General features: G+C 38.1%; 1 protein-coding gene across 1 annotated transcript in view; it reads right to left on the reverse strand.

Annotated features, from left to right (window-relative positions):
• Window positions 1-6,608: 6,608 nt before the first annotated feature.
• Aco1 (aconitase 1) overlaps window positions 6,609-25,036 on the reverse strand; it is a 51,281-nt gene continuing 32,853 nt past the window's right edge. Inside the window, exons 12-21 of the mRNA XM_076845926.2 lie at window positions 24,726-24,861; window positions 23,908-23,992; window positions 23,047-23,203; window positions 21,461-21,585; window positions 19,827-19,931; window positions 18,757-18,899; window positions 16,942-17,089; window positions 12,972-13,094; window positions 9,876-10,061; window positions 6,609-8,988 (exon numbers count right to left, since the gene is read on the reverse strand). Coding sequence (XP_076702041.1) covers window positions 8,860-8,988; window positions 9,876-10,061; window positions 12,972-13,094; window positions 16,942-17,089; window positions 18,757-18,899; window positions 19,827-19,931; window positions 21,461-21,585; window positions 23,047-23,203; window positions 23,908-23,992; window positions 24,726-24,861 — 1,337 coding nt within the window. The 3' untranslated portion in view covers window positions 6,609-8,859. The remainder of the gene's footprint in view (window positions 8,989-9,875; window positions 10,062-12,971; window positions 13,095-16,941; window positions 17,090-18,756; window positions 18,900-19,826; window positions 19,932-21,460; window positions 21,586-23,046; window positions 23,204-23,907; window positions 23,993-24,725; window positions 24,862-25,036) is intronic.

Here is a 25,036-nt window from a genome sequence, read left to right on the forward strand (position 1 = left end):
TATATATATATATATATATATCTATATATATATATATATATAGTCTATTGAGATATATATATATATATATATATATATATATATATATATATATATCTCAATAGACTATTACTCAGCTTTAAAGAAGTATGAAATTATGGCATTTACAGTAAATGGATGGAGTTGGAGAATATCATGCTAAGCAAAATAAGCCAATCCTGAAAAACCAAAGGTCAAATGTTTTCTCTAATATGCAGATGCTAATTCACAATAAGGTGGGGGGCACTAGAGAAGAATAGCATTACCTTAGATTAGGTAGAGGGAAGGGAAGGGAGGGAAGAGAAGGGGATGTGGGATAGCAAAGATAGTAGAACGAAACAGATATTATTATTCTATGTATATATGTGACTGCATGACCAATATGATTCTACAATATGTACACTCAGAAAAATGAGAAATTATATCCCATCTATGTATATAAAAGTGCATAAATGCATTATACTGTCATGTATAACTAATTAAAACAAAAAAAATCTAAAACAAATTCGGTTCTATCCTTTTCAGAACCACTGCCAATGCATACAATGTACCAACACCATACACACTGAGCTAAATAAATGAATGGGATGCTGAAAGGTTTTCCATACCCCTATCCCCATTTCCTTAACCATTGTAAACTGGCTTTTCCCCTTAATCTGCTGTTCTTTTCAAGGCTGCCAGTGACTCTAGTTGCCAAATCACATGGCCATTTCTTAGTCCTTTTGATTTCTTTGTTGCATTTGGCTGTCGTATTCTTTTCTTGAAATTTTCCTTGGCTTCTGCCTTTCTATTTTTTTTAATAAACATAAAAGCATTTTTATTGCTTCTTCTTTGCTGATACCTTAAGTGTAGATGATTCCAAGGGTTCAGTATATACCTACACAAGTACAAGTTACATATCCTCATGTTTTCTTAATAGAAATGTGTGGCATGGTAATCATAAAATTCTATAGTAGTCCATTTTTTAGTGGTGAAGGCACATCAGGGATACAATGTTCCTAAGAAGTTGTTTACTTGCTCATTTAATTTGTTCTCTTAACTCATGCCATTCTTCCCTTGGAATAGTCATCTCAAGCCATTTTTCATTAATAGAGATTAATGCTTAACACTTGGTTTATCTGTCCTCAGTTAAGCCCCTTTGCTACTGTGGAAATGGTTCAATTTTGCTGTTCTTGTTACTTTAAAAAATTAGAATATGTACTCACATGGCATTCCTGTGTCTTTTAGCAAGGTTTGCTGATGCTTCAGAGAGCTTAGTTTGGGGTTTTCCAGATATGGTAACAGTGCCTAGGTTTATTTTATTTTTATCTTGTGTTTAGTTCTGGGAAGGATCTATAGTAATTTAAGTATCACCCCAAAACAGATTCAGATTGGTTGGTTGTAGTTCATTACGACCATTAAATGACCTAAACAAAATTCCAGAGAGCACACAAGGTTAGTAATATGTTCAGCACATGTGATGACATGACCTTTTCAAGTAAGACATATTTATATCTGAAGGCTATTTGGAAATTACCCAGATGAGCCCTGGAGATTAATAGGATAACACATTACAGCAGCTTTACTTTCCATTTCAGCAGTAGAGCTGGCAAGTAGTCAAGTAAACTTGCCAGTTACATAGGCTCTTTGTAAAACAAGGATAACCCCAAACTATCAGGGTTAGTTGTCAGCTTTTAATTAAAATATAAGAAAAGTACACACCCCCACACACACACACACAATAATTAATTGCTTAACAATGGTTACTATAATAGTATTCTTAGATGCAATAAAAAGATTATTTAAAACAATTTGTTGAGAGCTGATTTTTTCATTTTTCACTATTAGGATCTTTATATGTAATTACTATTCTTCGCTATTACTATTTAGGAACTTCAACAGGATATATTAAACATCTACTAGAAATGTTATTCAGAAGAGAAAAATGCTTTTAACATTTAATTTAGATGGAAGGCAAATAGTCCTCTCTTCAGACTAAAGTTGAAACAAAAACTTAAAATTTCCTCATTTGACTTTTATATGGAATCAAGCCATTGTCAGGCATAGACCTGAGAACAGAATAGGCACTTGGTTAATATGTACTGAATGAAGAAATAGGTCATTGCTGTCATTGGATTTCTTGATCAAAGGCTGCATTTGAGAGCCAACCAGGGAGTTTCATGGACATAATCCCAGTCCCCAATATAGTATCCTAGCAGGGTGTCTAACCATGTGTGTTTCTGTAAGTTCTTCAGGTGGTTCAGATAAACCTGTTCTACCACTTTGTTATCTCCATGGTTCTAGCTGGTGCTGACACTATGATGCTTTCACCCTGAAATGGAATCTTTCAAAGCCTTGATTGTGCAACAACGTCAGTAAACTGATTCCTGTACTTAAAACAGATTCTATATTAACTGAATTTCAAATAACAAAGCAGAAGCCAGTATTTCCTCAGGTGCATTCTGTGGAACACAGTGCCATGAGATTCTCTGAAGAATGTATTCTACGGTCAGGTAGGTTTCTGTACCATTTGTTGCCACCCTTTCCCTCAGTGACCTACAACATACACTGTCATTGTCACTGTCAATTCTTTAATAATTAAGACCTATCTAACACTGTCTTCCAAATACCCTGACTCTGAAACCATAATGTCACATATCAAGAAATAATGAAACTTGAGTAGGACAGTGGAATGTGAATTTCCATGCTCGTCCTCCCACAGAAACATCCATTTGAACAACTGTCCACACACAAAAACACTGTCCTAAAAGCTAAGGCTACCAAGTGGGATATTTATATCACCTAGATGTGGCACAGAAGTACAGATGCACTGAAAAAGGTTAAGAAGTGCTTTACCTCACCTGTGCCACTTCTCCCTCAATCTTAGGCAGCATAGTGCGAGGTACCCTAAGCTTGGGGCTAGGGAAGGGAAGTGAGTCCTGGCTTTGCCTTGGACTCCAACACTAGGCTTGCCAAAGCAAAACCCAGTGCGGGGCAGGGCTGTGTCCCAGACTCAAAACTTGTCTGGTAGACTGTTTCTAGGCCCATTCCCATGCCATTCATTCTGGTTCCAGGTCCACCTGAGTCAGGCTGGCCCTAGCACCAGACTAGCATCATAATTGCATGTCTTAGCCCTGCTGACCTGCAGTGCTACACATGAGGCTGGCTCCAGCAGACCCTTGTGGGGACAAGCTGCACTCCAGGACTGACCCTGTGAACTCAGTTCCAGAACAGTCCTCATGGACCCGGTTTCCATGCCAACCCTGCCTAGTGATTTTAGGCATCAGGTCAGTACCCACAATTCCAGGCCTCACTCATGTCCTGGCACCAGCCAATCCCTGTGGCTCAAGGCTCCAGTGGAGCCAGCATCTAGACCTACTTGAGAAAAGTGGTGCAGATTCTAGGATTACCCCTGCAGATGTAAGGCTCCAGCCAGTCAGCATACTACAGTAATTCAGGCTCAAGGATTTAGGCTCAAGGCTCACCCCAGGTCCAGGTTAGCTCCTGTGGACAGAGGCCAGTTCTTACAGTCCTGCTGAATAGAACTATTCCAGTGGATCCACACTTTGAATCCAACCTGACTCATCTACCTGCTGATCTAGATACCAGGCTAATCAGCCAAGGACTCCAGTAGCAATCCCACCCACAGGCCACTCCAGATAGCCTACCCAGAATCTCTAAATGGGTTAACCAGTGAAGGGCTTTCCCACTCAAAGCCAGCCCACAAAACTAGATTAAGACCTTTTTGAAATGTGCAGATACCAAGGCATGGCTATAAGGATTAAGAACAATAAGGGAAACAGAACCCCACCAAAGAACAAAATAAAGCCAATCACTGACATCACGAGACTGGAGATTTATGATCTGTCTGATAAATAATTCAAAATGACTGTTTTAAGGAAGCTTGGCAAACTTCAAGAAAACAGACAATTCAATGGGATCAGGAAGACTGTAATAAATGACTAAAATGAGAATTTTAAGATATTGCATTTTTTTTTTTAGAAAATCAAATTCTAGAGATGAAAACATGATGAATGAAAAGCACAATAGTGTCCATAGCAAGGACAATCCAGTAGAAGGAACACCTGTGAACCTGAAGATGGGTTATTTGAAAATATATAGAAGAAAGAAAAATTAAATGAACAAAAAGAAAACTTATGGGATTTATGTGACAGTATCAAAAGAAACATTTAAGTTATAAGAATTCAAAAAGAATGCAGAAAACTCCAGATCTGGGGAAAGACATAAAAATATAGGTCTCCAATCAGATTCAGTCCAAATAAGAAAACACCAAGGCATTATAATTAAACTGTTAAAAGTCAAAGACAAAGAAGAGCCTGTAAAAGGGAAGTAAAGCATATATAAGGGAGTTCCGCTAAAGCTAGCAGCAGATTTTTTTCAACATATAATTGAAAGTGCTGGGGAGAAAAAGAAGGGAAAAAAATAAATAAAATCAAAATCAACCGAACCAAAAAACCCCCAAGAATATTGTACCTGGCAAAACTCTCCTTCAGACAAAAATTAAGGAAGTTCATTTAAAGAACATCAGTTCTTCTCAACAATTTCAAAAAACTGAAGAGGAAGTACTTCCAAACTCATTTTATGAGCCTAGCTAGCATTATCCTAATACCAAAGGCAGACAAGGACACTGTAAGAAAATTATGGGCACATAAGCATATATGCAAAAAATTTTTAACAAACTAAATAGTATGTTCAGAGAACTCTTCATGTTGAAGTAGGTAGGATACATCCCTTGGTTGCCAGAATAGTTCAGCATACTCCAGAGTATATACTATATTAACAAAAGGGACAAAAGCCATAAAATCACCTCACTAGAGGTTTAAAAAACTGACAAAATTCAATATTCTTTCATGAGAAAAATTCTGAAGAAATTAGGATTGAAGTAATTTACCTCATTCAGGCCATAACTGACAAACACACAGATGACAGCATACTCAATGGGGAAAAGTTCAAAGCTTTTCCTCTCAGGAAGAAGACAAAAGATGTCAACTCTTATCATTTGTATTCAATGCAGCACCGAAAGTCATAGAGAAATTAGGTCAGAGAAATAAAAGGCATCTAAATTATAAAGAAAAAAATTGTCTGCAGATAACATGATTTTATATATGGAAAATGCTAAAAACTCCACGTTAAAAAAAGCTTATAATAAACAAATTCAGTAAAGCTGCAGGATACAAAAAAATCACCATAAAAATTAGTAGTATTTCTACAAATTAAAAATGAACTATCTATAGAAAGGAGTAAACCATTCTATATGTAGAAGGTACAAAATAGTGCTTAGAAATACTTATTCACCAAAAACAAACACTAATGAAAGAACTGAAGATGGTATCAAAAAATGAAAAGATATCCCATGTTCTTTCAGTGGAACAATTAATGTTAAAATGTTCACACTATCCAAAGCAATCTACAGATTCACTGCAATTCCTATCAAATTTCCAATGTTTTTCACAGAAATGAAAACAAGTCTGAAATTTATAGGGAATCACAAAAAACTCCATATAGTCATTCACCTTGAACAAAAAGAAGAGAACAGAGGGAATTACCTTGTCTGCCTTCAAAATACACTACAAAGCTACAACAATCAAAATAGCATAGTACTGGCATAAAAACAGACCATTGAAAAAGAAGAGACACCCAAGAAATGAAGCCACTCATGTATGGCCAATTGATTCCTGACAAAGGAGACAGGAACACATGATGGCAAACAAACAGTTTCTTCAATAATGGAGTTGGGAAAACAGGATAGCTACATGAAAAAGAATGACATTAAACTCTTATTTCATACCACATATAAAAATCAACTTGAGATGGATTAAAAACTTCAGCATAAGACCTGACATTGTAGATCATAATAGATGAAAACACAGAGGAAAAACTCCATGACATTGGTCTAGGCAATGATTCTTTTTTTTTTTTATATGACCCCAAAGCAAAAGCAACAAAATTTAAAAGAGACAAACAGGACTGCATCAAAATTAAAAAGCTTCTGCAGCCAGGCAAACAGTAAAAAGACAACCTACAGAACAAGAGGAAATATGTGCAAACCATACATTTGATAAGTGGTTAATAACCAGAATATATAAAGAATTATAACTCAATAACAAAAAACCAAGTAATTAAAAAATGAGCAAAGGACCTGAATAAACATTTCTCAAAAGCAGCACATAAATGGCCATTGTGAAAAAGAAAAAATGCTTAACAATATTATCAGGGAACTTAAAATCAAAACTACAAGATGGCCACTCCAGACCTGTTACAATGGTCATCAGCACTTACCTTTCATCAAAAAGATGAGAGGTAAGTGTTGGTGAAGATGTGGAGGAAAGGGAACACTGCACACTGTTGATAGGAATGTAAATTAGCATAGCCATTATGGGAAACTTTATGGAGACCTCAAAAAGTTAAAATGATCACTATATGATCCAGCAATCCCATTTCTGGGAATATATCCAAAGAAAATTAAATCAGTATGTTCAAGAGGTATCTATGCTCCTGTGTTTACTGTAGCATTATTCACATTAGCCACAATATGGAATCAGTCAAAGTATCCATCAATGGATGAATGGAGAAAGAAAATGTGATATGTATTCATATACATACATAATGAATGTTATTCAACTTGAAAAAATAAAATCTTATAACTTGCAACAATATGGATGGACCTGGAGGACACTATGTTAAGTTAAATAAGTCAGTACAGCAAGATAAGTACCACATGATCTTTCTTATGTATGGAATCTAATGTTCAATTCAAAGAAGTAAAGAATAGAAAGGTAATTAACAAGGGTAGTCAGATGTCAAAGGATACAAAATTTCATTTGGGAGGAATAAGTTCAAAAGCTCCATTGTACAACATGGTGATCATAGTTAATATAATCTTGGAAATCACTAAGTATTCCCACTACAAAAAATATGCAAGGCAATACATAGGTTAATAAGCTCTATTTAGCCATTCTACAATGTTTATGCATTTTTAAAACTTATATATAGTAAACACATAATTTTCACTTGTCAATTAAAAATTTTTAAGATACAAAGAAAAAAAATTCAAAACACATTCCACTTTAATCAATAACAGAAGCACTGGCTGGATTGGAGCCAAGGCTCAGCTCTTTAGCTCTCTGGTTCTCACAAGATAGGGAACCCCAAAGGCACAGGTGAGCAGGCCCACAGCATGAGAGGGTAAGAGGCAGCAGGCTGGCTTCCAGAGGGGGGAGAAAGAGAACAGACAGGGAGGGAATTAAAGAAATTTACACCTGATCTACAAATTGCTAAGATTTGGAAGTCCCATACATTCCAGATGTTAACTGTCAGCCATTTAGAAAATCAGCTTTGAAATCTTGGCACTTCTATATATTAGACTTGTAAATTATTATTTAGCCTCCCTGGTAACTACAGTGGAACCACTAATACTTTTCCTATATTGCTAACATTATATTAAAATGTGAACTTATTACAAGATTAACTACAAGGTACCTTGTCAAGAACTGAATGTTTGTGTCCTCCCAAAATTCATATGTTGAAGCCCTAACCCCAATGGTAGTGTGGAAATAGTAACTCTTAAGAAAAATAATTTAAACTTAATTAATATTAAATGAGGTCATAAGGATGGGACTGTTATCCTATATAATTAGTGTTCTTCTAAAACACCAGAAAGACAATCCTCTCCCTTTCCTTCTTCTGGTGCATATCAAGAAAAAGTCACCTATAAGTCTTGACCTACAAAGTCAAGAGAATGCTCACCACAAACTGAAGGAGCTAGAACCTTGATTTCCCAGGTTTCAGAACTGCAAGAATATCAATTTCTGCTGATTGTCACTCAGTCTGTAGTATTTTGTTATGGCTGCCCATGCAGACTAAGACATGCCCTGATATGGATTTAGTGATACAAATGAGCAAATAAACACTAAACCTAATCTGCCCACTACTCTCAACATCCTTGCTACTGCTACCAGGTACTAGGCTACTCTTCCTTCATCTGCTGCTCCCAAACAGGGAAGGCAATGTAGTAGTTCCTCAACACAGTCTGTATCTACACAGTCCAGAGATATGTTTAGAAATAGGAGAACATGAAAGTCATTCAGACTTCAGGATGAAAGTGCTTTAAATATTGTAAAACTGGATTTCAAAGTCAACAAATTTTCCATGAAAATATATTTAATCTTATTCAAATCAGAAATGTTCTATGTCTCCCAATCCATCTCCAAAGGTCTCCTTGACAGATAAAATGTTTCCTAGGGAAAATTTCTGAACATAATAAAGAAAAATTTTTACTGTTATGTGGATCCATCAAAAGGTACATCATCAAAAAATTCAACGTTTGACCTGACCATGAGGCATCTGGATTACTCACTCTGAAGGGGGATCACAATCACTACCATGATTTGAAGGGTGAAAAAGTTCTTACCTACCTATGCCAATTAACACTGGTATAAATTGCAAAGGAACAGACCCTTAAGAGAAGGGTTTCACTGAGCAGAGGAAAACAGAAGAGCAAGGGAAGGGTAGGAGGGAAAACAGGGTAGGAGACATCTTCAGAGAAGACTTGCTAGTGCTTAGCTGAAAATTAATAGGGAAGAGTGAAAACAAATCAATGTCACTGATTTAAAGACAGGCTGATTCTCTTTCTGCATTACTGATCTTCCCATGATTACAGCTTCCAAATTCCAGAAAAAGATTCAAAGATTAACAATAACAGAGAATGTAGAAACTTTTGGCTTTGTGCCTCCAGGAATGGCACCCAAAATGCAGTGTTTACTTGCTGTCTGCAAGGAAGTTTCTCCACTAGGGCCCCAGCTGGCTGGGAACCCATGGGGTGCAGCACCTAGTGCGGATCCTCTAAGAAACAAGGGCCTGCCTGGCCATCTTTCGTATCATGTAGTTGAGGATGCCTCCGTTGTGGAAATAAGTAAGCTCCACATCAGTGTCGAACCTCATGACAGCCTGGAAGGTCTTTCCAGTATCCAGCTGTAATGAAAAAGAAGCAGAGAAAAATCGCTGAGGAAGAAGGTGAGACACCTGTCTTAGGGATTCTGTCCAGTCTCCCCTTAGTCTCCCATTTAAGGTGTGGTTCACATTCCGGTGCATTTAGAAACAGATGGTCTCTTCCCCCATCCTGGACAGTGATCAGAACCTGCATTTTGACAAGACCCTGTGAGATTGCTCTGTTCACTAAACTTTGAGAAGCACTGCACTGAAGAGTATAAATGATGGAAGTGAGAGGCAACTGAGAACTAGAACAGCTTCTAAGGGCTGTAGCCACTAGTGACAATGGAATGGTATTTTCTAAACCTTCTTTGGGGTCTTCTTGTGGACAGAAGTGTCTCAGCATCAGAGGTTTCACTGAGGTTGTCCTTTACTACCTCTCTCCTAGCAGGGTGCTAAGTCACCCTGGGATGTTGGTGCTGGCACTTCACCCTTATCTAGAGAGGTAGGATTGGAACCGATGAATCATTCTATAAACAGAAATCGGTATTATCCTTGGTATGCTGTGAAGGCAGGTGGGAAAGGTGTCAGCAGGACTCTGAGTCTAATGCAGTCCTGAGTGACTTTTATTTTTCCCTCTCAAATCCCATTCATTTCCTTCGCTGGGCATGGTGGCACATGCCTGTAATCCCATCAGCTTGGGAAGTGGAGGCAGGACGATGGCAAGTTCAAAGCCAGCCTCAGCAAAAGTGAGGCACTAAGCAACTCAGTGAGACCCTGTCTCTAAATAAAATACAAAATAGGGCTGAGGATGTAGCTTAGTGGTGGAGTGCCTGAGTTCAATACTGGGTACCTCCCAACCCCGCAAAAGAAAATTGTCTAAAAGGGCCCTTCTAAATGCATCCTAGTGTAGAGAAGGTCCAGCTTACCTTAACCTGGACTTTCATTTGTGGTTTGAGGTTCTCTGGAATGACAATAGTGTATCGTTCCCGTCCTGTGAGTCCCAGGGTGTCTGCATTCTCACCAGGGAGATATTCAAGGGGGATCACTCCCATTCCAACCAAGTTACTGCGGTGAATGCGCTCATAACTCTCAGCTAAAACAGCTTTGATTCCCTGATGAACAAAGAGAATAAGTTGGACACAGTCCCAATTTCTTTTTTTTTTAGGCATACAGAAACTTTTTAAAACGCTTAAGTCAAACTGTTCTCACAGCTAAATTCTCTCTAAATACTTGATAGTATTTCACTTAAAATATCCTAACATTAATTAGAAATATAGTAGCAAGTCTTACCAGATTACCTATAGTATAAGCACTGACATGAATTCTCTCATTCCACCCTCCACCAAATGGGGCACAGCAGATGCTACCATTCTGCCCCTTTACCAGGTTTTCAGTGTTGGGATCTGGTATTTGAACCTATGTGGTCTGACTCTGCACTTAGCCACTCTGAGATCCAAGATCTCTTAGCAAACTTCCATTATATCCAGAACTCATACCATGAATCAACATAAAGAAAATTCATTCCCTGAATTTTTCTATTATTATAGGTTTATCAGCAAACACAGAAGGTTTAACCAAAAAAGAAACTTTCTGAATATATTATGAAATAAATGATTACTACTTGCATACTTCCTGTTTCAAGGATGAAACTGATTGAATACAGTCTTGATATTAAGCTTCTTATAAAGGACATTTTTTTTGATAAAGTGTATATAGCAATAGTCAATAAAACAGGGTACCTGACTACCTAGAATTCTCCATTAATTATTAATAGTTGATGCTAATTATAATATTGAGGTACTCTAAAAGGTACCTTGGTATTTAGAGCACACCTTTGAGACACCACAGACTGAGTGACAATCAGCAGAAATTAATATTCTTACAGTTCTGAATCCTGGGAAGTCAAGGTTCTAGCTCCTTCAGTTTGTGGTGAGCACTCTCTTGACCTTGTATGTCAAGACTTACTGGTGAATTTTCCTTGATATGCACCAGAAGAAGGAAAGGGAGAGGATTGTCTTTCTATTGTAATTGTATAGGATAACAGTCTCATCCTTAAGACTTCAATTTAATATTAATTAAGTTTAAACATTTTCTTAAGAGTTGCTATTTCCATACTACCACGGGGGATTAGGGCTTCAATCAAACATATCATACTTAGGGAGTTTATTAATAAAAAATTAAATATTCTTGAATATTTAACCAGGTCTACTGAATCAGAATGTCTTGTGTATGGTGGGAGGAACCAGTGACTTTTATGTGCTGGAGAACCATGGCCATAGAACAGTAGTTCTCCATTTGATTTCTTCCCCATTCTGATACAGTCAGAAGCATGATTCAGAAATCTCCATTTATTTATTTTTCTCCAAAAACAGTGGTTCTCAAACTCTGTTGTATATCAATCTCCAGGGAAGACTTTTAAAATCTAGTGTCCAGGACTTTGTCCTTACCAATTAAACTAGAATCTCTGGGGATGAAATGTAAGACCAGGTGTTTTTTTTTCTTTTTCTTTCTTTAATATTTTCTTTAGTTGTTGAAGGATCTTCATTTTAATCATTTATTTATATGTGGTGCTGAGAATTAAACTCAGGGCCCCACACGTTCATTAGGCAAGAGCTCTACTACTGAGCCACACACAACCCCAGTCCCTGTTTTTTTTTTTTAAAAAAAAAAAAAAAAAAAGGTTACAGATGTCTCCAATTTGAGAATCACTACCACAGAGGAAGGGAAGATTCTTTGGGGTAGTAGTTATTTTGTAGAGATTTTTGTACATTTGTATTTATTCTGGGGAAGAGGAAAGCCTTCTAAATACAAGGAGTCATGTCCCTAGCTCTGTGTAAATGGCTGTGCAGCAGGCACAGAGTTGGCAGCCATATGAGTGGCCTAGTTCGGACAGCGAGGACTCAGAGAAGTAGAGACTTTGGTGTCCCTTTGATGCTTTTATTCTCTTTTTATCCCTCTTCCCCACTTGTTTTCACTGCCCAGTTCTCATTTCTGCCATCAGCTCTCAACTCCCTCCCTAAAGTCTTTTTATTTTTTTTAAATTTATCTGGTTCATTTTAGCAGTTTCCAGCAAAGTCAGGCCTCTGACCTATTACCAACTAATCAGAAAACATTATTTTTTTCCCCTTAGAGCAAAATGATCAATAAAATAATAGGTGTGATGTTGGAAGACATTTGCAGAGGCTAGAGGGCTGCTAGGAAGCCAGAGTTTTTACTGTACTGTGGATATTAACTTGTTTTTCCCAAGTGCATTGATTTTCTTGAGCTATAAATTATTTAAATTAAGGTGAGCTAAGACATTTTTACTTTATCCTTAGGATTAAAGCCAGCAACACGGTTTTCCCCTGATTTCAGATCAAGAAAATACTCAAGAGGGAAAAGCTCTCTGGTTGGCCCACCCTATGGGGACACCTCAAACAGGGTGAAACCTGAATCTGGAGAAGGCTCTAGAGATCTCTTTTCTCACTTAGATGAGAAGCAGACTTTCATAGGCAGTGAAAAACAACTTTAAAATGTACACACTCCTAGTTTTTCCAAGAGACCTGGAGCCTGTTCTTGTCAAACCAACTTCTGAAAATAGCCCAGGTTCCTTAACATTTCCCTTCTGTGAACCTTACAATATCTGTGGCTTATTCCTTACATTCATCTGGGACAGTGGCCTTAAATAGATTTTGGGTACCCAAGCTCTGAGAATGTTATGAAAACCATAGAACTTTTCCCTAAAAAAATACAATCTGGATATAATGTCGGAGACTTAACAAACCTCCTCCCATTGATCTGTAGACAATGAATGTCTGACTTAAGGAAACCAGTTCAACTTTGTAATATTACTTTTCACTGAGCAAAATAAATCTAGATACACCAAAAGCAGAAGGTAAATAACCATTACATGTTTTCAGAGCTTACTCTTCCATGCCATCTTGGAAAGCAAAGCAACAGAATTTATGCTTGGGCACTTTGCCAGCTTCTCTTCCAGTTTGGAGGGGCAGCTACTTCCTTGAATGTCTCTGCTTTATACTCACCAGCAGGAAAGGGCCCTTGGCAGCCCAGTCTCGGGAGCTACCTGAGCCATACTCTTTGCCAGCCAGAACAATTAGGGGAAGGCCTGCTTGTTGATACCGCTCAGCAGCATCAAATACATCAAGCTGAAAGAGAGAAAAGGAAAGTTTTACAGATGCAAAAGAGGCAAAAAACATGGTTACAGGCCTAGTAAGCCCTGGAGTCACAGGGTCAGAGGGGTCTGTGAGAGCCAGGTCATAAAGCCAGTGCAGAACTCAAACAACTGGCTGTGTGGACTATAGCCACTCAACCTATTTATTTCTATCAAACTGAATTTTATATTTTTGACTTAAATGCCTACATGTTGTCCAGTTTTCTAAAAAAAAAAAAAAAAAAAATTCAAATCCTAGGGCATGGGGTGGGGGGGAAGAAAACTAGATCAGATTTTCTTCACCTTTTTCCATTGACTAAACTATCTAAAAACTCAAAAACCCGAGAATACCACCTATGCCTCAGTTTTGACTCAGTATCAGACCCAGAACTAATTAGTTATGAAGGGGAGAAAACAGTAGGTAACAGGCTCTATAAATCACATAAAATACCAATTTTTGTTATTTTCTACTTGTAGGCCATGGGTAGAGATAGCATAAATATGGATGAAAGCATGAATCAATAAAGATCAGGGAAGGATTAGCTACATTCATACATGAGAAATATCTTAAACAGATTTGTTTCTCACAGCAATCTGAATATTCTGCTAAGATGAGACTTCACCAAGACATTTGGTATTACTATTGGTAACCAAGTAATGAAACAATTATTTTTCCTAGCTATGTAAGTCAGAAAATAAAATCCCTTAAAATGGAATGTATATCATTTCAAAGGAGCTTAAGACAAGCATTTAAAACTCTGAATAGGCTTTCCACAAATTAACTTGGTGGACTGATAAGAGTTAATTTTAAATCTGGGAAGATCCAAATATTTTCAGCTGAAGAGAACTCATGAACATAAAATCTGTTACAAAAGCACTAAATGCCTTCTTCTGTTTGGTCAGGATCCTTTCAGAGACCAGGAAGAAACAACCTACTATTTTCAGAGATATTAATTTTGCATATTAAGAATGTGTTTTAAGAAGTGTCTGTTTAAAAAGTGCTTTTGAAACTAGAGAAAATGGGCAGGGAGATAGCTCAGTACTATAGCACTTGCCTAGCATGCATGAGGATTAGGGTTCAAACCTATCACTACATTTAAAAAACAAAAAACAAAAACAAATACCCAAAAAATACCTATAGCAAAACTGAGGATTCCATGGCAAAGTAGTCGTGTTACCCAAGAGCAGAGGGATTATGCAGGTCTGGAATTTGGGTACCCTGATGCTTCATCTTCCATGTACTCTCCCTTCTCGTCTAAACAAGAAATATGCCATTTCTTCTGTTACTGTGCTGTCTCTGCTTACTGTTTAAACTTCTAGTTCTTGTTTCTCCATCTGTCATCAGTTCCCTACTTTGCTCAAGAGGATTTAGTTCTCTTTACCACTGCTCTTGCCAATACACAACCTCTCACTATAGTTATGCCATAAATTTTGATAAGCAAATATTTGTTGTGTACATTATAATGATTATACAAATTCTGTTTGCAGCTGAGCCATGTAATGTACTATGATTTCTTCTTGGCAATTTTGACAACATTTCTACTGCAATTAGTCATTTTCCTTTTTTGGTGTGCTCAACCTGTGTCTATACTCCTACCCATTAACTAATCCTTAAACACTCAGCCTACAGCACAAACCATCTTTAATATATTGAAATATATCAGGCAATCTATCATTTTAAAACGTCATGGTGGCACCACTCTTGGAGCCCTTGGTCTGTACTAATCTGGACTGACTGCTCTGGATGCTCAGTGCATTCCTGTGACAGATAAGCTTCTTTCCCCGCCATCCAGGGGATTCTCTTCAGTCCTTTTTCTTGGATCTTGCATTCCCCCCGCCCCCCCCCCCCCGCCATTTTGGTGGAACACATTCACCAGGCAGCTTCCAGAGAGAAGGACTGAAGGATATCTTTTAAGCTTTTGGATCTCTGAATATGCTATTGCCCTCAATGTACTTGGCTGGCAATAATCATTTTCCTCCATCTAAGCTTCCAGTATTGCTATTTAACAGCCTAGAGCACTTCTGATCCCATCATTGCATGTAAGCTGTTTTTCCCTTTTCAGAAGTTTCTAGACTTTTCCTTATCTCCGTTTTCTTGATTTCACAATGATGTGAATTAGAGTGGGTCTCTGTAAAGCACTGGTTAGGTATTCAGTGAAATTTTCAATCTGGATCCTCAGATACTTTAGTTGGGGAAAGTTCTTTATTGTGTTATTACTCTGATAATTTCCTTCTATCTTGTTTGTTTTCTTTTTAGTACCTATACTTAGTCAAATATTGGGCCTCCAGAGTTCAGTTCTTAATTTTCTTCCATCTTCTAATTTTCTCTTTGTCATTCTGTTCTATATTTCAGGAGACTTTCTAAATTAATTATCTTTTCCTCTGAATTTTTTGAGTGACTGTTTTGTTTTTAATTCATTTCTCTGAAGAGGTGATTCTTTTTCTTAAAGTTTTCTATCTTTTGCAAGGTCTCTGTCCCCCTACAGCACCCTTTTTTGTATAAGTTGGTTTTTCAAGTTCAAATCTTGGTTCAAATATTTGCTCTTCCCTGATTATATGTCCTTATTTGAAATGAGGCACTAAGCATCTGACTAGAAGTCAGTCCTACATCATGACAGAGTTACTCTGACATATTTTATTGTCCCTGCTCCCATCTTTCCCCTTAGTCTCTTGGGTATTCCATCATTTGTATCTACCTTTTCCATGTGATAGTTTATGATCCCTGTCACTCATTAAACAAGCATCTGCTGGGCTTGTCCTGGTGAGGACCCAATTATCTCAAAACAAAGCACCTGCCTGACAAAAATATAGTCAGTTGTGAGTATAGAAGCATGTGGGGAAGTCAAGGGCACTGACTTTAGAGCCAATCCTTGGGTTTTAATCTCTAATTTTTTTTTTTTCACTGCAACCTTAGAGAGTTATTTGACCTCTCTATGCTCAGGTTCTCAACTTAAGAACAGATAATTATTATATCTGCCTTAAGGGGTTGTGAGAGCTAAAAAAGTCCATATATGGAAAGGCTTATAAGAATACCTGTAATATAGCAAGTTCTGTAGAAATCTTGGCTGCTATTATTTTTAAATAAGTTGGCAAGGTTATTTCTCAAGCAGGCTAAACAGTTTACAAGCAGTTTCTCAGCATTCCCTAGGAAGGGGAGTGACACTGAGGATCTACATCCTGTGGCAGACACTATGCCACGTTTTACACATCATTCCATTTCATTTTAAGCCTCAAAGTCGTATGAAATAGGTATGATTTCTACTTCACAGGTAAGAAAAGAGAAACTCAGAGAAGGAAACCACCCACCAAAGGATCCACATTTCATATGAGGTGGTGCAGGACTTAAGCCCAGCTTCACATGGTTCAAGGTACAGGTTTCCCAGCTGCTCACAGGACCCACATTGTAACAAAAGCCTAGCTGGAATATACCAACTTCAAATGGCTTCCCTGAGAACTCAGGCCTATAAGGGCCTCTGTATTCCTTGTTCTAATAGATATAGTACATTAAATGCTAATAAGTCATACCGTAACCCTTCTTGAGAAAAATATTCTCTAACCTGAAATTTTCCCACTATATAATCGGATGAAATTTCACTCAAACTTTCAACTCCCTGGAAGGTAAGACTTGGTTAAACCACAGTGCAGAATCTCTTAGGTAAAAATTTCTATCAGTGATGAACTCCACACATATGGGCACATGGAAAGAGGAACTGTAGGAAGCCAGAGGTAGAATAGAGTTGGAAAATAAAAATGAAACCTAAAGGAAAGTCACTGTAAATAACCAGCCTCCAAGAGCCCAAAAAACACAGGTTTCTGAAGGAAGCAGAAGAGAGGATACTCACAGTTTCTCCAGAAGGAAGATGTATAGTCTGCGGTGCCTGCTTGTTCAAAAATTTGTTTAACAAGCGAATGTTGGCAAAGGTTCCCCGTGCCATGATGGCATCATTCCCTCGGCGGGAGCCATAGGAGTTGAAGTCTCGAGGAGTTAGGCTAATAATGCAAGCAGAATAGGAGCTAGTTTAGTGAAGTTAGCCAAGATTAAACTTAGCTTACACCAGAAAAGAAAAATACCATAAACCTGCCATTTCTCTAAGTCTACTAAGGTGTTCTCCAAGGCAGAAGAGCTGTTGTTATAGCTTCAACTAGAGGCAGAGTGACAAGTCAGGTGGAGAAGGGCAGGAATCAATATTCATCTTGGGTCAACTCGGTGAATTTTATATTTGGATAGAAAAATCAGGAGGAATTCTAAAAAGAGTATTTATTACTCAGTTGGGTAGCTTATAAAGTTTCACATAACATAAAACAGCTAACTTAAAATTAAGAAAATAGAAATAAGAGAATAATCAGCGTAGATTAGTCTGATGGAGTCAAAGATGGGAGACAACAAAATACATTCCACAAACCAACCAGAAGTAAATTCAAATGCATACCCACATTATGAGGAACTCAATGCAAAAAGAAGTCACACATTGGCAACATAATTTACAACTTCCATAATATAAAAATCAAAGCAGTGCCAAAGAGGCAGAACATCTATTTCTGGTCCCAGAACCAGAGAAATATCCTATTTGTGGGAACCAACAAAAGGAAACTGTGATGTCAAGAACATTATCTTACAATTAATATAGTGAACAGTTCACCAGCTTGTTCTTTAAATACAAGGGGGTGACTGGGCATGGTGAAGCAAACCTGTAATCCCAGTGGTTCTGGAGACTGAGGCAAGAGGGTCATAAGTTCAAAGCCAGCCTTAGCAATGTAGCAAGGCCCTAAAAAATTTAGCAAGACCCTGTCTCAGAGTAAAAAATGAGAAGGGCTGAGGATGTGGCTCAGTGGTTAAGTGTCCCTGGGTTCAATCCCCAGTACCAAAACAAAACACAAAAACAAAAACATAAAACAACCAACCAAGGGGATGGGTGTGAGTATTAACTTGATTTATGGTTACAGATTCATTTTATGACTGGGTGTCAAGAGCAGGCAAACATGGCTATGAATCCCTGAAATCCTATTCAAAATGCTTGCTTCCTTTCAGCTCACCAAGGATTCCATATGTCAAACAAGGTCAAGAATCACCACTAGAGAAAAAGTGAGTGGATTCTATTACTCAAATTTGCTCTGGGCCCTATCCCTGAAAGAGTTGATTCTGGAGGAAGGGACAAGAACCAGTAATTCTTATTTCCCCTTATAACTCTCATAGATTTGGGAACCACTGACTTCAGTTAATATCAGTATATTAGATAATAGGCAATACTGATATATTCCCCATGAATATCAGTATATGTCTAAAGAACTGATGAATGGATGAATGAACTGCAAATTCCTGAAGCAGTTCTGTGTTTACAAAGAACCACTGCTATAAAGACATAGCAAAGGCATTTGGGGTTATATCACTGTGGGCCTGAAGCATAAGCTACATCCACCACTAGATAATAGATGAGCCTAACTTACACACTTGTTCAAAAAGAAGACTGTTTTCCCCTCCCATTGCTGGGATTCCTGTGCTATGAACAAACAGAAAAAGTGACTGATTTTTGAATTCCAGAGTTCAGTGAAAAACCAGACTCTGGTTCCACAGAGATCATGTAACGAGAAACACTGACCCTCTCCATTTCATTTATTCTTCTTTGGCCTTTAGTCTTTTCAACCTCACTTATACTTACCCTCTGTTAGTTAAGTAACGAGCAGCAGGGCTATTTCTTGCAATATTTCCAGCTGGAGAGATGTGGTCAGTTGTTACTGAATCTCCCAAATTTAATAGAACGTAGGCATCCACTATAGATTTAGGGGGCTGAAGATCCAAAGTCTAGTAAAGAATAGAACAAGTCCGTATTTACCCAGGTTTTCTCAAAAAGTCACTAGGTGAGACTCAATAGTAGGAGTCCATGAAACTGGACCAGATGACAGTGCTATATAAATGAATAGAATAGCGTAGTTTTCTGGGTTTAAGCAAGGGTGCTTAGAAAAAGGAATGTGAACTTACTGAAAACATTCATATCTCAACCTCAAGAGAAGGCCAAGTATTGGCATGTCTGGCCAAAAGAGACATGAATGCAGCTGCAAATGACATTCATTCTTCTCCACAGAACTCAATTACCAAGGATAACTAGAATCCCGATTTCTCCCTTCCCCTTCCACAGTGACCATCGAGGAGTGGGGTGGGGTGGGGGTAAAATTTTAAACATGGTAGGTCCTGGGGATGTTCTTTTGGAACAGTCCCTCAGACTTTGCAGGCCCTTATCCCTAGTGGCAGCTATCATCATGATGCCTCTGCAGAGCTACCCAGAGAAACTATCACTACAGCTAAGTAGCTGACTCCTAAAATATTCCCCAGCATTATCTGCTTGAATATACAAAGGTGTTTTTTTTTTTTTTCTTTCTTTTTTTGGTGCCAAGGATTGAACCCAGGGGCACAACAACTGAGCCATATTCCTGGCCCTTTTCATTTTTTATTTTGAGGCAGGGTCTTACTAAATTGCTTAGGGCTTTGTTAATTGCTGAGGCTTTGAACTTACAATCCTCTTGTCTCAGCCTCCCAAGCCACTGGGATTACAGGCATGTGCCACTGTGTACAGCATGAATGTACAAAGGTTTTAATGAAATGGATAGTCAAAGCAAAGGTATGGATTAATAAAGTGGATTTTATAAGAATTTTATAAGGATAATAAAGTGGATTTTATAAAGAGAGAAACCTCTTAAAGAACTTGTTTTGTTTAAAAATAAAAAGTCATACCAGATTTTCAAAGAATGGTGGTGATTTAATATATGTAGATTTGGGATTCCAGAAGTACAGCTTATCTGATGGAGCTCCTAAAGCATTCCAGCTTTCATTCACAGTCTTTAAAAAAAAAAAAAAGTAATCATAATCTATTCCAGGGAAAATTTAAATATGTAAACACAAAACATTCAAGCTAAGAGGTACAATAACAACCATTTTTATTCTAAATAGTCACATACAAGAGTTCCTTTATACTAAGACAATGTCAAGCTAACTTAAAAATAAATAAGCTCTGATATAAGAGGGCTATAAAATGGCAGGAATGGTCCTATCCCCAGGATTTATACCCTTAGGTAACCCCCCTCCCATCCAGCATTGGCTGATCCTATGACTTATTTCCAAGATTAGGTTATAAAGACACTTTGCCTTCTGCTTCTCTTATTTACTGGCTCTGATGGAAGCCAACTCCCATACTGTGAACTGTGAAGAGACACATGCATAAGATGCTTTAGGAGGTCCCTAGCTGACAGCCAGTGGAGAATTGAGGATCTTAGTCTCATATTACATGAGTGAGCCTAAGTGGATACTCCTCCAGAGACCACAGCCCCAATGATATTTTGCTTTGAGTCCTGAAAGTACTGGCACCCAGTGAGACTGCATCTGTATTCCTAACTCAGAGGAACTGAGGTAATAAATATTTTTTTTGTTTTGATTTTCTCAGTTTGGGGGTAATTTGTTATATAGCAATAGATAATGAATACATATAATTAAAGATAATATTTAAAATAACAATTCAGATTGTACCAAAGGGGAAACTACTCTGGATATTTTGAGGAAGTAGACTTCCAGGTCACACGGACACTGGATAGTAAATAACCGTTGCAATGTTTTAAAAATGAACTGAATTCTCTTCACAGATCCATTAACTTGGCCTTTGGAAAAATGTGTTTAATCAGATGGCTGCCAAGCCTCCTAAAATCCAGTGAGCAGCTTGTGAAAGGGTATGGAATGCCTCAATACAACTGACCATTTCACTCTGTCCTCAGACAGTCCTGCTCTCATTTCAAACCAGTCAGAAGCGTTGGGCAGCTTAACACAAAAAGCAACAAAAGGAACAACATCCAATGATAACAGGGTGTTTGAGCCTTCACAAGCCTCCAAGGAAAGGAATAACAACCAAGAATCTCCAAAAATGATTCAGATTTATAAAATGCACTTTACTTTTCTTATTTCAGCAGTTTGTGGCTAATTCCTACTGAGGTTTTCTTTCTTTTTTTAAACACCCAAATAATGCATTAAGAGGTACATTCAACGCACTGATTCCACCTCAGTGACACAACACAGTGACCATCAGGGTCGTCACCACAGATGACACACATCCCAGGGTGTCTGAGAAAAGGGTGGTGCTGAACCTGAGCCCTTTCTTCTTGAGGCTCTCACACACTTGTCCATATCTGAGAACAACTGGGAAGTGTGAGATTCATAGAAACATGAAATCATGGGAGAAAGTTGCCTGAGAATCACCTCCTTAGTTATCTGAAGAAATAAGGGTTAATTTCAATACATACTCCCATTAACTTCAAGGTCTGCAGAAATGACACGAGGAGAGGCTTTCTCATATATCATTGTGGGGCTGCAAAGGGCCTCACCTCTATTTTCTGATAGACCTCCTTAAACATCCCAGGGATGACATACTGTCGCTCCACCGCCTGGATCTCATCTCGAGTGGGCCAGATATCTTTCAGAAATACTCGTTGTCCCTTTGCATTTGTCCCTGAGGAAAATATGTTTACCAATGAGAAAAGCCTCCTCTAATATCCTCTTTGCATTATTAATACAGTCAGGTCTCTTTTCTCTCAATGGTTATGTTTGTTCTGAAAAGTATGTGTGAAGAGTCAATCAGTGAACCATTGCTCCTAGGAGAGATACAGGTTAAGGCCCTAGCTGCTTCTGACTACACTTTCATCCATACATAAACTTGTTTTAGGTGTCCTCCTGTTTAAAGACATCTTATTTACTATACAGTTGGGACCCTGTATCTGTGGGTTCTGCATCTGTTGAATCAACAATGGATTGAAAATGCTCAGGAAAAAAAATTGCATCATACTGTGCATGTATAGATATTTTTATCATTATTCTCTAAACAGTACAATATTTATAAATCTATTTTATATAGCATTAACATTGCATTAGGCATAATAAGCAATCTAGATATGATTTGTGTAGGTTATATGCAAATACTATATCCATTCATATGAGGCACTTGATTGCCTCCTGATTTTGGTATCCCCAGGGGTCTTGAAATCAATGCTCATGGATACTGAGTGGTATAGATATAGCCTTGGACTTATAATTGAAAAGCACTATAACTCATGCCTCAATAAAGCCTACCTCAACATAAGGTACACCATCATGGTCTTCTTGTGCTCAAAATATCACAGTACTTCACACTATGCTCTAAGACCAATGTAAAAGTGGAACCACCACAAAAAGGCATAAAAAGGAGGAAAAAATGGCACTAAGTAGACTGTGAAAAGTATACTTGTTCAGAGTGTGGGAGCTGATACAAGAAGATAGAGTGCAGCCTTCATGGACCTTAACATGGAAGGTATGTTGAGTGACTTGAGAAGTTTTCACTCCTGTGCATGTATGTCAGTGGCATTAAAGCATCAGAAGTACTGACTGAAGGTTAAAATACATTTTAGTGGGTAGGCAAAATTGCAAATATGGAATCCACAAACAATGAGGATCAACTGTACTTCTGAAGTTATGATTTCCTAAAAGTAAATCTAAGGGACAATGTTTGTGTATCATCTAAACTTCTTGGAATGGACTGAGACGGTACAGCAAGCGAGAGGCCCACAGGAAAGAAGTCAAAGCATCAGTTCTAAATTTTGAGAAGTTGAAATATCTTAACACGTTTAACAAAGAACATGTTAAAACAATGCCTATCATTAGAGTAAAGCAAGAGTGAGAAAGGTAGGAACTGTAGAAGCCAGGAAAGCAAATCTCTACTACTTTTGGCATTTATTTCCCTTTGCCACTCTTGTCCACATTCATGTTTAGTTCAGTATGTGTCTTCCCTGTGTATGGAGAATGTTGAAAATATTCTCCTCTTTGTCTTATCTCTAAAGGTTCTATGCTTCATTTTTAATCAAGAAAAGTAGCAATTTTCTTCCAATACTGTTTTTTAATTCACTGGAAACAAATTATAGACGCACAAACAAAATCTTACCCAGTGGTTCTTTCTCAAAGTCAATCCTGATGGTCCCAGCGATGGCGTATGCTATTACTAAGGGAGGAGACGCTAAATAGTTGGCCCGGGTGTTAGGGTGGACTCGACCCTCAAAGTTCCTGTTCCCAGATAGTACTCCAACAGCTACTAGGTCTCCCTGTATAAGGAAAAGATGGAAAAAAATCAAGTCATAAAGAGGAGGAGACTGCCTAGACTTCTTATCATAGATCACTCACAACAGTTCACATAATGTGGGTGTGGCCCTTTCATTTTCACCTGGTCCTCTCGGGCTACAAAGGGAAGGGTCTTTGGGAGCAGAGTTGTGCTCAATGATCTCTTCTCATGAGAAAACTCCAAGCAGGTCAAAGCACAATCTCCCAGATACTGCTGCCTGAGCTGAAGAACGGGTGGGGAACATAAGCTGATAGCTAAAGGGAGCTATGGTGACCTATGTAAACTCAACAGTACTGGGGACAAAAGCCAATGCAATTTAGATTATTTAGGTGGAGACCAATTTGACTTGGAACCAATTTTCAACAAAATTGTAGCCAGAACTAGCATGTACTGAGCACTTACTTAAGTGCCAGGCACTGGGCTAAATGTTTTATGTTGACTGTCATTTTAATTCTCACAACTCTAAAAAATAGAAACTATCATCATCTCTAATTTACAGTTGTGGAAACAGAGGAACAAACAGGTTAATTAACTTAACCAGGGTAACAGAGCCAGATATTTTAAAGACCATATTCTTAACCACATCCCCTGTTTTTATGGTATATCTTGAAATTACCAGCATTTTTGTCATATCTTATATGGGTGGAAAAAAAAGCTTTGAATACCTACAGGTTCCTCTGTAATTACCTGAGTGATGGCTTCTACCACAGGTTCAGGTAAGGGCCCACTGTTGCCAATGCAGGTCATGCAGCCATAGCCCACCACATCAAACCTTTGAGTCAAAGGGAAGCACAAGAAAAAGAATGACTTTCCGTAAACCCTTTGCAGGCAGTACTTCTGGGAGACCATGGATCACAAAGGAATAGGAGCGCCTGAGGTTAAGTTCAGGACAGTGTAGTTTTCTAAAGCTTTCCTTCTAACTTATAACAAGGAGACAAATGATTCACCATTTTAAAAAATTCAAATCAGATATGGTATTTAATATTTCCATTTACTACTGCTATTGTATGATCTCAAGGATTTTTGAATTTTATGAAGTGTACAGAAAAAAATGTCAACTAAACCAGGAATAATATGGACACTGGAGAAACTATATTTGGCAACTGATTTGTCTCAAGAAATTACAATGTTATTAGCCATAGTGAATACTTATTTTCATGCCCAAAGGCATACTCTCAGTTGCAGAGTCTCTGCTAGCCCATGGCATACCTCAATGCAAGTAAGAAAAAGATGCACCCTTCCTCCAGGAGGGTGCAGCCCCACATTAGGTGGTCTCAGTTCCAGCCCCTGCTTTGTCTTTAGGATCATCCTTGTATGATGAACAACCAGCACAGGTGGGCCATATTCAGTTAAAATGTCTGGGTTTAAATCTATCAACCAACTAATAAAAGACTATACTGTTGAACAGCATCAGATAAGCTCATAGCTACCACATGGTGACACAGCAAAATATATGAGGAAAAGCTACAACAAAAGCAACGGTGTAAAACAAAATACTCCCTTACCCAAGCTGAGACAGATAAGGCATGACTCCACTTTCTCGCAGATAGTAAGTGACCACTCCACTGCCAGGAGATAAGCTGGTTTTGATGTATGGCTTCACATTCAGGCCAGCATTCACAGCCTTCTTTGCTAATAATCCTATAAAATGTAAGCACAAACAGTGTGTAGTGACTACCTGCCCCAGTTATGGGCACTTCAGAAAAGAGCCTAAATTTTCAGTCATACTCCCTGCCACTGTCAAGGCTTCCTTGGTGCTGGCATTCTGTGCCATTTCTGCTGACTATCAGAAATCAAAGTTCACTGGCTCAAAGTT

This window comes from Callospermophilus lateralis, chromosome 2 (assembly GCF_048772815.1).
Source record: "Callospermophilus lateralis isolate mCalLat2 chromosome 2, mCalLat2.hap1, whole genome shotgun sequence".
In the NCBI taxonomy this organism is placed as follows: Eukaryota; Metazoa; Chordata; class Mammalia; order Rodentia; family Sciuridae; genus Callospermophilus; species Callospermophilus lateralis.